General features: G+C 51.6%; 1 protein-coding gene across 1 annotated transcript in view; it reads right to left on the reverse strand.

Moving 5' to 3' along the window:
- Positions 1-12115, reverse strand: part of IQSEC3 (IQ motif and Sec7 domain ArfGEF 3) — a 108372-nt gene extending 96257 nt beyond the window's left edge. The window contains exon 1 of the mRNA XM_030322638.1: positions 11550-12115. Within this exon, the coding sequence (XP_030178498.1) occupies positions 11550-12115 (566 nt within the window). The remainder of the gene's footprint in view (positions 1-11549) is intronic.
- Positions 12116-12810: the final 695 nt, after the last annotated feature.

Consider the following 12810-nt stretch of genomic DNA (forward strand, 5'->3'; position numbering starts at 1 on the left):
GCGGGTGGGTGTGGATCATGGACAGGAAGGCAAGGAAAGGAAGAGATGACCCTTCTTCAAATGTTTGAGGGATTGTGAAGAAGTCGTCCTGTTCTGCACCCTCTGGAAGCCACAGGGAGGTAAGGAAGAGCGCTCTACCTTCAAAAACCACTTTCTGACTCCAAAGGTCCTAAAAATAACAGCAACTACTATGCTCTTTTGAGTCCTTACTGTGTGCCAGGCACTTGCCTTGCTTGGTGCTTTATTGGCATTTCCTCTTAATTTCCACAGCAATCCTATGAAGCTAGGACTATCCCTATCCGCATTTACAGATACGAAAACCAAGCCTGTCGCTACTGAGTATCAGCTCATGACGGAGTCAGGATTCAAACCTAGTGCTACAAATGAAGCCATATGCTTCATCATAGGTTGGGCCAGAATCCCAAGATTATGTGATCCTATAAAGCACAAATATAAACACGGGAAGCTAAGTTACAGCCGGGATTCTCTCGCCGACATGTCTTGGGTACATGGGAAGCTAGGGGAGGTGGATGCTGTGTAGAAGTCGGACCTCGGTGGCACCATCCTGATCCCTGAAGCCGCCCCCGCCTTCTCCCCTTCTCCAAAGGGGATCCACTCACACCAGCCTGGGCTGGGGCCTACGGAGGGAGGCCTGGGAAAGGATCCGCACCCTCGTGCGGAGAGGTCATGGTCGGGGGGGGGGGGGAGCCGGCAGGGCCGCGGGCGGCGGCAGCAGGAGCAGCAGCGGCCGCATGGTGACGCAGCACGGAGGCCCCCCGACCTCCCCCTCGGCTCCCGGGAAGGCGCGGGCGGCGGTGGCGCCGGGGGCGCTCCCAGACGCCGTGGGCGGGCGGCGGTGCGCTCGCGGGGCGGAGAGATACCGAGGGGAACGGTCACACTCGAGAGACTGGCGGGGGCGCGGGGAGAGGGGACCAGGGAGAGGGGCAGGGCGGCCTCAGGCGGAGGCCGGCAGCGCGAGCGCGGCCAGGCCCCCGGAAGGCGGGCGGGGGCGCAGCGGGCCGGGCCGAGCCCGAGCGCACAGGTGCCAAGGCTGCGCCTCCGGAGCCGGTGACTCAGCGGCGCCGCGCCGGGCGGGGGAGGGCTGGGGGCGCGGGGCGCGTGCGCGCGGGAGGCGGGGGGCGCGCGGCTTCCCCCGGCCGGGGTGCCCGCCCCCGCGGGGGAGCGCAGAGCTCGGCGCGGGGCGGGGCGCGGCGCGGGGGCCGGAGGTTCCATCCTGCTGTCAGCAGCTCGCCAAGCCGCCCACGCAGCCGAAAGCCCGGCGGCACGCGCCCTCCCCATGGAGAAGCCCCCGGGGAAGCGGCCAGAGGAGGAAGGGCTTTCCCCAGGCTTTCCGAGCGAGTTCGGGGGGCAGAGGTTCCTGATTCCTGAGCTCTCCCCTCCAGCTGCTCCCGGTTTTCATGCAAAATCCAGAGGGAGCCCGGTGGAAATTCCTTGGGCACTTACAGCTGGTAGCCTCTGCAGCATTCACCTCGTTCCTCCCCGACCTGCAGGGAACGCCCTACACTGCAGGGGTCTCCTTTATCTTCTTGAAAGGGAGAGTGAATTCAGTCTCCCTCTATCCCCCTTCCTGAGCTCCCTTCCTAAGGCTCTTATCATTTGGAAGCCACTTTTCACGTGTGAGCGAGGTCCTTCGTGCTGCAGCAACCTCCTAACAGCTCTCCTTTTCGTGGACTTGGCGAATCGAGGGGAGACAGAGTTGAAGAGCTGAGCAAAGAGTGATTGTCCCCTTTGATCAAAATAAAAACCAAGGCCCAGAGAAGGGGAAGGATTTGCACCAAGCTTATACTTGGGGTCTGTGAGGGTGGGCACAGCATTCAGAACTCAGGGGTCCTGACTTCGCGGTCAGAGTCCAGCCTGCTTCTGGAATACCCTTGGGCCCCCGGCCCTCCCTGATTGCCTCTTAGCATTTAAGTTGCCCCAAGAATGTCAAAGATGCCAAATAAGCCGGTTCGGAAGCATCCAGGGTATCTCTGTAAAGACCAGACTGTGCACAGGAAATACTGAAACTAGACACAAGCAAGAGATTCCCAACTGCTTTGCAGAGTTTGTGTTGCTGTTGCTGCTTTAAAATAATCACTGGGTTGAACTGATGTGTTGAATGAAAATCATGGTGCATTGGAATCATTTATCAAGGAAGAAATCGTGGAATTCCCTTGCCTCTCTGCCTGGGATGGGGAGTGTATTCCTGGTTGGAGGCAGGGAGGCAGCTGGTTTGACCTGATGGCTCCAAAGCCCTGAGAGGTCATGTGGTACCAGGCCCTGGCCGAAGCTACTCAAAGTCAGGTTCAGGGAAAACCACAGGGCAGCTTTCCATGTATCACACCGCTGCAGGCTACTTGAACTTCCAAACACGGTACCTCAATAGAAAGTCTCAGATCCCCAACCCCTGCACTTGCCCACCCTCCAGACAGCCTTCCTCTCAGGAGCTCACAGCCTTTGGAGGCCAGGTCTCTTTCACACCTGCAACAGAGTGAGGGAGTGGAGGCATTATAGACTCACCCCATTTTACGGAGGGGAAGACCCAGCAGAAACTGGCTAGCCAAGAGAGATGAAGTAAGTCATGCAGAGAAAGGAGATAGAACCCAGAGTTCTGACAGTATGAACAGAGCGGGGTGTCCTGGGGAAGTGGGGGGAAGACCCGCTGAGTTCTGCTGTGAGACCTGCATGTCTTTATATGGTGTCCGTTGTGATCCATTTCCCCAGCCCAAGTAACCCACTCACCCATGCACAGCTGCACCCACTCAGTCCTGCAAGCACGTCCACACCTTATACACATCCACTCACCCTCCCTGCAGTGTCCTGACATTTCCATCAACACAGCTGATACTGTCTGGTAGAGAAATAGGAGTAAAGAGGCCTGGAGCTTGAGACTGGTTCCCATTGCATTCTCCCAGGCCAGAATCCAGCTCTCTCTTCTCTTTCCACCTGGACACATGGCCACAGTTTGGGTTTCCTTTCTCTCCCATCATCATAAACCTTTTGCCTATTTCTTATACAGCCTTCTGACAAGGCCAAGGGCAGATCAGGGGGGTGGTGTGGGTGGCCCTGAGATGAAACACTCAAAGGGCTTTCTCATGCTTAACTCTTAACACAGCTTCCCAGGCTCAGGACCAGACTGGTCTGGGGTCAGAGGCTGGGGGCAGTGGGAGGGGAGGCTTCTCCATGCTCATGGATAGCTATGGGGGTGGGCTCTATTAGCTGGGAGGAGCCCTCATATGCCTCTCACTCCCCAACTGGCCTTAAGAGCTGAGCCACTGATCTAGGTTCTCACGCATACTAACTGCAGAAACTGGGCTGTTGGGCTTACGTACAACCTACTTCCCCTGTGGGGCCTCCCCTCCAGTTGAGATCTTCTTCAGCTCTGACACCATACCCTTGCCTCCCTCCACTCTGCAACTGCTGAGCCGGCCTGGATCGTACATATTAAGAGCTTATTTATTCAGGCAGTATTCATCAAGCACCTACGAGATGTTGAGGTAGCCTCTCATCCCCCATTTGTTCCAGGCCCATGAAGTACCAACCTGTCCTTTCTGTTAACCCTTCCTGTCCACAGGTTCCCACTGCATAGCAAACCCCAATAGAGTTGCCAACTAAAAAAGTATTTTAAGATCCTAAAAAGGATCAAAAGAGATTACCAAGTGTCAGGATGCTCCTTAAGTTCCTGCCTTATGACTTGCACATGAAGCTCACTGAGAAAGTATCCCTTTACGACCCAGATAATTACTTTTCCAAGACACGCCAGTGCAGGAGTGCCATGGGTCCCCCTACCCCTTCGCTTGCCAGATCCAAGCAAAGCAGTGCTGGTTCCCTGAAAAATACAGCAGAGCTGAAAATCACTTAGGCTTTCAACAGCCTCCCCCATGAGCCCTTCAACCTTTTGTGAGCCTCATGCCTGGTCCCTTAGTCAATCGGTGCCACCATGGCATCCTCCTTCCTTATCAAATCGGCTCTTGGACACTGCTCAAATAAAACCTCTTTCATGCTGAAGTGTGAAGGCTGATATAGCTAAATGTGTTGTTTTTCTCCTGTCCTAGGAGAATTTGCATTTTAACAAGGGGGATAACCTTGAAGTATCGTAAGGAATCTCTAATTGTGGAGTTGTTGGCACAGGCAAGCTAGTCTGAAGGCAGAGACCTCCCTGGGTCCCCTGAGTCGCCATAACTAGCTGTAGGTTTGGCCTTGTACGCCCACAGCCCATTACCGTATAGTGTCAGGAGAACCAGATGATGAGTTCTAGGCCCAGTTCTGCCACTGATGCATCTGGAAGCATCAGTCACCTCTCGGGCCACAGTTTTCTCATTTGCCAAATGAGAAGTTTGGACCAAAGGACTTTTTAGTACCTTTCCAGCTCTGACTCCCCCTAAGGGTAGGAGGACCCTGATCCAGCTCCTAAAGCCCTCCAGCCCCTACAGCTGTGGCCAGAGGGAATGGCCTGATGCCAGCACAGAGTGTGGGCAGGGACTTGGACAAGACTGCATGGCCTCTGTCCACAGTAGCCTGACTGCCTGCTGGTGACAAAAGGTACCACTCAGCACATACACTGGTCCTGCAGAGTTACATAACCCTCCCAGATGGGATATTCCAAACAAAGAGCAACAGCAGAACAGCCCATGCCCCCACGGTGCCCAGGGCCACACATAGCAGGCTTTGCCTGTGGTGGCCTCACAGTCACAACCACCCTGGGATGGAATTTCAGAAGCCCACTCTCTTTTCTGTTTATTTGTTTGCTTGTTTGTTTCTTTGTTTCTCCTAGATGTTATTTCATCTAAGAAAGTTCTTTTTTCTCTAGGCTTGATCAGAGAAAGTAGAGCCCTCCCCCAGCTCCCTGCCTTTCCCCTCAACCACCACCCCAAATCCCACAACACATCAGACTCTCCTTTTCTCAGTCAATCTCTGCTGTTGTTTGCAACTTTTTGACCTCAGAGGTAAGCAAAGAGCAGGTCTACCTTTCCATCCCCAGGATGGAAGAATTTGGAAGAATGGATATAGCTTTCATTCCAGGGAAGTTGCAAGCATTCTCCTGGTTCAGATTCCATTCCCCTCACCCTTTACTTTAATCCTTGACAAGTTCATATACTAGATGAGACTGTGGTTTCCCCACTTAGAAAATGGGCAAGGTCATTCTTATCACCATGGGGCACTGGGTGATAATTCAGATCCCTTTGATTTCCTTAGGAGAAGTGCAAATAATCTTACAATGATGCAACAGAAGACAGTTAGTTGAGTTTAAGGAAGTATTTCCCAACTATAAAGTCATGGGACCTCATCACGGATCACCAAGGGTTAGAGGATTTGTCCTGCTTGGCTGCATTTCAGGGTAAGCTCCACATTCTCATATCTGCAATAGCTTGGGTATGCATTGTCCAAAGGTAGAGGGGTAGATGAGAAAAGGGCACAGGTGGAAAGCAGGCTTGGAAGGATGGAGGAATCCTGAACTTGGATTCTAGTCTTTCACTGTGGTCTGACTGTGGATGGGCCCTAGGCCCTGGTTTCTTTATCTGTAGAAATACTACAATGTATTAAGCACTTACTATGTGTCCTGAACAGTACTAACAAATGATACTATTTAACTTTTAAATTTTACAACAACTCTTCAACGTATATATTACTTCTCATTTTATAAATGAAAAAAAACGGAGGCTTAAAGAGGGAAAATAATGAATGTAAAGTCTCGTAGATGTTAGAGCAGGATTCATACCCAGATTTGTTTAATTTCAAAGCCCATGTTCTTTTTGAAAATTTTTTTGTAAATGTTTATTTCGAGAGAGCGCAGAGGAGGGACAGAGAGAGAGGGAGACAGAATCCCAAGCAGGCTCTGCATGGTCAACATGGAGCCGGATGCGGAACTTAAACCCACAAATTGTGAGATCATGACCTGAGCCAAAATCAAAAGTCGGACACTTAACCGACTGAGCCACCCAGGTGCCCCACAAAGGCCATGTTCTTAACCACCTAGGTCTTGAAAATTCTGTGATCCTGTGGTTTCCTTAAGTTCTTTTTAGCCTGAAAAACCTAATTTCTCCCTCATTCTATTCCTGATCTTTGTTTGTTTGTTTGTTAATGCCCATGTTCCTTGAAATGGAGGTGACCACCTTCCTCCATGGAAACAAGAAACCCTTTCCAGCCTGTATGAGAACCTACACTTTGTGCTTTTCCAGAAGCAGAAGAGGAAGGTGCTGCAGTCGCCCAAGCCTTGGAAATCCTGCCAGATGGCCTTGCATTTGGGGATCTGCCAGGCGCAATGAGAGTGTCCCCAGGACTTCTTATAAGAACCCCCTTACTAAGCAGCTGCTTAGTGTTCAGGGCCATAGAGAGTCCGTTTGGGCCCCAGTGAAAAGTTTTGAGGGTCCCCAACAAGGTCAGTCTGTCTAAAAATCTTTACACAGGATTTAAATTCAGGATCCAAGTCTCTTTCTGGACCACAGGTCTTACTGCTGATCCCACCTTTCCCCTCCTTTCCCATATCAGCCTCACTTTCATTAGCTCTCCACCCAGACCTGACCCCATCTGCCTTTTCTCGTAAGTGACCTTTGAAACTCAGGCTGCACAGATATTTGCTGAATCAGCAGAACCAACTGCTGCTCCTCTTGCTTGGTTTCAGGCCAATAGGAAAATGCTCCAGGATGCCTTTGTATGGGGCCCTTATGGTGCTAACTCTGTGGGCCTGGGAAGGGCTTGGGGATATGGAAGGACAGAGCAGGATGGAGCAAGGCACAGGGAGCTTGTGAGGAGGACAGAGACCAGTGGGTTTTCCCTGAAGCAGGGGTAACTTGTTTCTCTTGAATTGTGTTCTTTTTGGATGAAAAATTGGAAAGAGCAGTGGTCTGGGCTCTTGTACAAGCAGGGGACAGAGGATCTTTATAAGTGCCTACTTGTGCCGGCTTCTAGGTGAGCAAAAAGACACACACTCCTTCCTCTTGGTGAGCCTTCACTCTGGCCCCATTTTCCAGCTGACCGGCAAGAAGTCCTCTTCTTGCTGGGGGTAGAGGAAGAAAAGGAGGATATGCAGTTTGGTGAGCACTGACCTTCTCGTTGCTTCCCCAGCAAAGCAGGCCTTCCAGCTACAGGTAGACAAGGACTCTGAGTATCAAGGCCCTTCTTTGTTGAAAGGGTTTAGCCTAGTAGGAGGTGATTAGGATAGGGGGGGACTGTACTTTTAGGGGATGGGATGATGTTCATATGCAATACAGGTATCTCTGTGAATTGAATCTTCAGGGCTCTGTCCTCCTTCCAGCTACCCTTGGCTCTTACTCTTCCTGACATAAACCCTTGACTCCAACCAAGATAACCTCTCTGGGCTCTCAATATGACTTATATGCTCCCCCTTTTCACCCTGTTCTCTTCTGATAGAGGGTGGCTCTAGGCAGCAGCAATCTGCTTATATTTGTTTAGATATTTCTTGATATATGTCTCATGTATGTTGAACAAGGACTATTTGCTTCTTTCCTGTTTTTCCCCAGCACAGGGTGTACAGTTTTGAATGGACCGGACACTAGATAAAATACAGCTGACTGACTGACAGACCTTCACAATCTCTTAATAGCTCTCAGAATGGGCCAGACTTGAGCTGCCATCTCCAGGAGGACAACCCTGACTCAGTAGGAGCAGAGACACCTGCTCCAATCAGCATTTTAGACAACAGGCTAAGAAGCACATCTAATGACTTTCTAACTATCCTTCAGCCTCCAGTCAGTATGATACCATGGAGCTCAAAAATTGACCTAAGATTTATTTCATGCTTAAAGGATGGGAGTAGAGAAGAGGAGACTTCCCTGGGCAGCTTACGTGGAACCAACGGATAGATAGAAGGAAGAAAATATGGGAGAGAGAAACAGTTTGAGGGGAGAGAAGAAAGAGGAAAGAGAGAAGGAAGGACAAAGAGAAAGGAAAAAGTGGTGAGGAAGAGAAAGTATAAAAGGAAGACAAAGGACGAAGGAAGAGAAGAGAGGACAGGGGCTACTACTGAGCCACCCAGACTTCATGGCTACTTGGAGGTGGGTGTAGGAGCTGAATTTGATTCACAATTCAGGAATCTTACCCAGCCTCCAGTAATCCTCTGCTTAAGGGTTGGGGAACACGGGAAAGCCCTGGGATCCACCAGCTCTAAATGCATGGCTGGGTGGGTGTGCAAGCATGTGCTCAGACAGAGGAGCTGTGGTCACACTGAAGCAGTAGCCTCAGGGAGGGTCATGTGCTTCCATGGCAAGAAGTAGACTTTGCCAGATCAGGCTGAGGCTCTGACTCCAGCCAGGAAAAGGGATAATCAATTCTGTAGATGCTGTGAGCCTTGATTGAAAAAATAAAGAGGAGGAAGCTAGATCACTGCTTTCATTAAGAGGCAAAAACAGTGGGGGCTGGAGCTTAGCAAGAGCCAGGAAGCATGCAGAGAAAGAACATTAACCCCTCCAGCATCTTTCTTCCATGGTATGTCTGCACTCACTCACCCCCTCATCATTGCTTCCTTGGCCTGACCTCCAGGGCCACCACCTTCCCATCTCCCTCAGCGAAGAAGGGAGAGAGGCCAGGCTGCATATTAATGCAGATCTGATGACAATTAAATGATCCATTATTTTTTGGTTCCAGGTTCCCCAAGGCTCTTGCCTCTCCTGGATTTGGGCAGGAAGAGGAGTTCTGAGGATAAGAGACAAACCGTGTGGGAAGATAATGCATCTAACACAATGCCTGGGCCCTTGTAACCCGCACTCAATCCTCAGCAACCTCACCAGGGCTGCATTCTTACTACAACGAGGCCAGAGAAGGACAAGTAAAAAATGAGAAAAGATTTCAGTAAAATTATGATCCAAAGACCTCATCTGCCATATCGTCTTCCTACTTCAGCATGCCCAGTAGAGAACTGATTCAGCAGGGAGCTCCCCAGGAGAAACACCAGGGAGAGGGCTGCTGGCTCTGCTCTTCTCCTCATCTCACCCTATCCATAAAGATCTCCCTCTCTCTCTCTCTCTCTCTCTCTCTCTCTCTCTCTCTGCCTGCTGGCTGCATCTAGCCCTGCACCATCGAGAGGTATGGGCAGAGGATGACAGCCATACAAAATGGGGGTCATGGGTAGAAAGCAAGGTGGGGCCAAACACGTAGTCAGCAACAATGATTTATTCCTGAGGTTCTGTGGGGGTGGAGGGGGACTTAGGTTGAAGTTAGGCAGAACCGTGGAAAGAAATGAGTGGCACAAAAGGCACAAAAGGCATTCAGCCAGCCAAGATGTCCATGATTCACACCCAAGGGGAGAGAGAGTTGCAGGGAGGAGGTAAGGCATTCTCTCTAAGTATCTTGGTATCCAGCCTCAGAGAGAGCAGAGGGAAAAGCTGGAGGATCTGGAGGAAGGAAGGAGCCACTTGTGGTATTAACCTCTTATTGCCTGGCACAACTTTCTAAGGGAAAGATTTTTAACAACTTCCACTCTCCTCCACCATTCTAATTACTTCTTATTTTTGTTTTGCTCCTATGGGAAGCAAAAGCAGGACAAAGGAGAAGAAAAGATGAGGACACTATGGTTTGTCTCTGGTTTTGACTTGTGAGGCTGGATAGGAATCCAAGTGATTCCTAAATCCCTGGTTTCCCAGCAAGAGCACCTGGGAAGGAGAGTTTGGGCTCTCTAAGCTACTTTGGGGACCACAGTAAAGTCCTCCAAGAAAAATTAACTAAATCATTCTTGCTCATGCTTCCTGAAGGGATGAAAAGAAAGTGTGAAAGAGAAGGGAGATATCAAAGGGCATGAGGAGAAGAATCAGGTGAAGAACAATAATTACCAGGAAACTGTGGCTGCCCCCAGGGAAATGAATGGACTCGTTCTTCCCCCGCCCCCCCCCCCATTTGGGGGAAAAGCCAGGCAATACCTTGTAAGAATATTATCTTTTTTGAACCATGGGCACTGAGGGAAAACTGACTTTCTGCTTTTTATGCCAGATAAGGAAAGAAAACCATGAAACTGAAGGAAGAGCAAATGGGCCATTGAGGGACCTGGGGAAGAAAGCCGCATTTTCTTGGGGCCTGAATCAAGTGCTATACGTCTGCCAAGCCAGATCATCCTGGATCTTCACCCCTAAGAGCCCATGGTTCCAGTCAAATCTACCCTGTGAGCTAACATATCCTGACCCAACTTCTCTAACTATGTAGATGTGAGGAGAAAATGAGTTTTTAAGGAATACACCAAATCTTCACAAGTATCTGCAGACCTAAAACATGCTGAGACTGGATGAAGGTGGGATTCTTGGCTCTCCTCCTTCCTCTCCCCACCCCGCTCTTCCTTTAGCATCACCATTGTCAGGGGCAGGTGCTGACTAGGTACTGATTTCCCCTGAGCTGTTCTTCCATGCAGTTCTCCCATCACCTGTATAATCAGAGGAAGGAAGCTGATATGTCACGGCCTTTCCAGTACAGAGGTGGGAATATTCCAGTCCTCTTTCATCTCTTCTTCCCACGTCCCTAGTTCACAGACACTGAAAGTAAAGAGCTTGAGGTTCTAGAGTCCCTCCCTGGGGTTAATGAGTATATCTCTCTCAGGACCCAACATGAGGATTCCTATTATCACCAGATAACCAAGCGGAAACAAGATTTGCAGTCACCAGCCATAACAGAGAGATTTAAACATCCAAATACCAACAATTCCTTTTGTCAACTATCCCTTTCATCATTGTTCCCTTTCCACAATTGCCAACCACCCTACACAGAAATCCTCCTTGAGTCAGAGGAAAAAGCTATAGCCAGGTTGAGACCTCAGGCTACAACACAGTCCTCCACCGGCTTGGTGGGATGTGTCTTTGCACCCCTTTAGTTCTATGGGGATTCAGAAGAAAGATGCCCACTCAGGTCAGAGCAGAGTAAGCTTCCCCCAAAGAGCCACTCCTGGCTTTGACTCCCACTGCATCACTTAAAGAGCCAGACTCGTTCCTCTGGGAAATGCTTTCTCTCACCCTTTATCTTCCTCTACCTCCAGGTCCCCTGCCTTCTCACATCATACCTGCTTTTCAACTGTATCCCCTGCATCCTAAATTTTCTCAGATTCCAATTCTACTCTGCCTAGACCCTAGCCGTTTTAAAGCTCTTAACATGTCTCTTTGCCAAGCCTCTGTCTTTTTCATATCTCGCTCTCCATTCAAATAATTTTACTACCCAAACTCCCTTCCAAATTTTTCCTAACTTAAAAAAATTCAACTGTTCTTTTTTCTTTGGTTTAATTTTCACCAAAACTTCCTTCCAATCTTGTCCTCTTTAAAACCGGTATCCCTGATAACTTAAAACCCATTTCTTTCCTCCTTTGCCCCCAGTAATGGTCTGGATGCTCTCTTTTGCTCCAGCATCCCCTCAGCCCTCTCAAACACTGATATCAATCCCTCTTTTCCCCCAAATCTCCTTGACACACTTCTACCTCCGAGCATCTGCTCATCTCTTCACTTCAGGTTACTCTAGTCCTTCAGACTCTGAGGTGCACCTGGTTTTCCCCTTATCTCCTCCTTTTACCCATTTGCTTCCCTGTCTGTCACAACAGTCCCCATCCCTTCTTCCCCACTCACTCGGGTCTCCTGCTCAGGACGCCCTTGCCGAGGGCGGCGGGGGATTTGTGCTGAAGGAGGGTTCCAGCGGCAGTGCAACAACTCGGGGGACGCTCTTTCTCCTTGTCGGCGACGGCCCCGGGCGCCACTGGGTGCTGGTGGGGAGACTGGGGTGCGTGAGCCCTGCTGCTGGGGCCCGGCTGGGGCTGCACCACGAGCTGTCCGTGGTGCTGAAGCGGTGGCTGCTCCGGCGCAGGCTGCGGCGCGGCGGGCGAGAGCTGTCCGTGGTTCTGGAGCGGTTCCTGGGCCCCAGCGGCGGCGGCGGCGGCGGCGGCGGCGGCTGTGGCCGGGGTGACGGGCAGCGGGGCTGGCGACGGAGGGACGAGCCCGGGCGGAGGCTGGGCTTGCAGCAGCTGCTGGTGCTCCCACAGGCTGCGGTTCTCGGCGCTTAGCTCGTCCAGCCGCCGCTCCAGCTCGTCGATGCGCTGGCGCTGGGTGTGGATGAGGCTCTGCTGGTTCTGCACGATGGCCGTGAGCTCCTTGAGGTAGAGCACGGCACGCACCGGGTTCTCCAGCAGGCTCTCCATGCCGCCCGCCGCCGCCTGCGCCCTGCCTGCGCCTCGGCGGGCGGCGGGGAGCGCGAGGGCGCGCAGGAGCCGAGCAGCCCCAGCGATCCGCTCACCTCCCTCTCCAGCGGGCCCAGCCTCCCTCCCAGCCGCCGGCGCCGCGTCACGGCCACACAGACATTCACACACGCACCGAGGGGCGGGACCGCGGCGCCAGGGCCCACCCACCCACCCTCCCACCTCCGGGCTTCGTGAGGAGTCTCGGCCTCCTGCAGGGCTGACAGAAGAAAAGGGAGACGACTGAGGGAGTCGGGCGAGGGGCGGGTGGCGCGGGGGCAGCATAAACGAGAGACTGGAGATAGATAAATCAGGGGAGAAAAGGAAAGCGGCTGAGGTAGATGTACCTGTGCTGTGAGAGTGCGGTGGGACGGGTAGGAAAAGAGAAGCAGATAAGGAAAGAGGGAAAGAAGAGGGAGACTGAGAGAATGTTGGGGGGCGGGGGAGAGAGAAAGTGGCAAAAGGAAAGAGAAATGTATTTAAAACGAGGAAGTCATGGGACTCTGAGAGGTCATGATTTCTGTTTCCTATGTCCAGCCATCCCAGAGGTTAGGGGTCACCTTAAACACCTTCTGGAATGCATGGGTGGCTTAGTAGGTTAAGCCTTGACTTTTGCTTTCGCCCAGGTCATGATCTCACTCACAGCTCTTGAGATGGAG

This window comes from Lynx canadensis, chromosome B4 (genome assembly GCF_007474595.2).
Source record: "Lynx canadensis isolate LIC74 chromosome B4, mLynCan4.pri.v2, whole genome shotgun sequence".
Classification (NCBI taxonomy): domain Eukaryota; kingdom Metazoa; phylum Chordata; class Mammalia; order Carnivora; family Felidae; genus Lynx; species Lynx canadensis.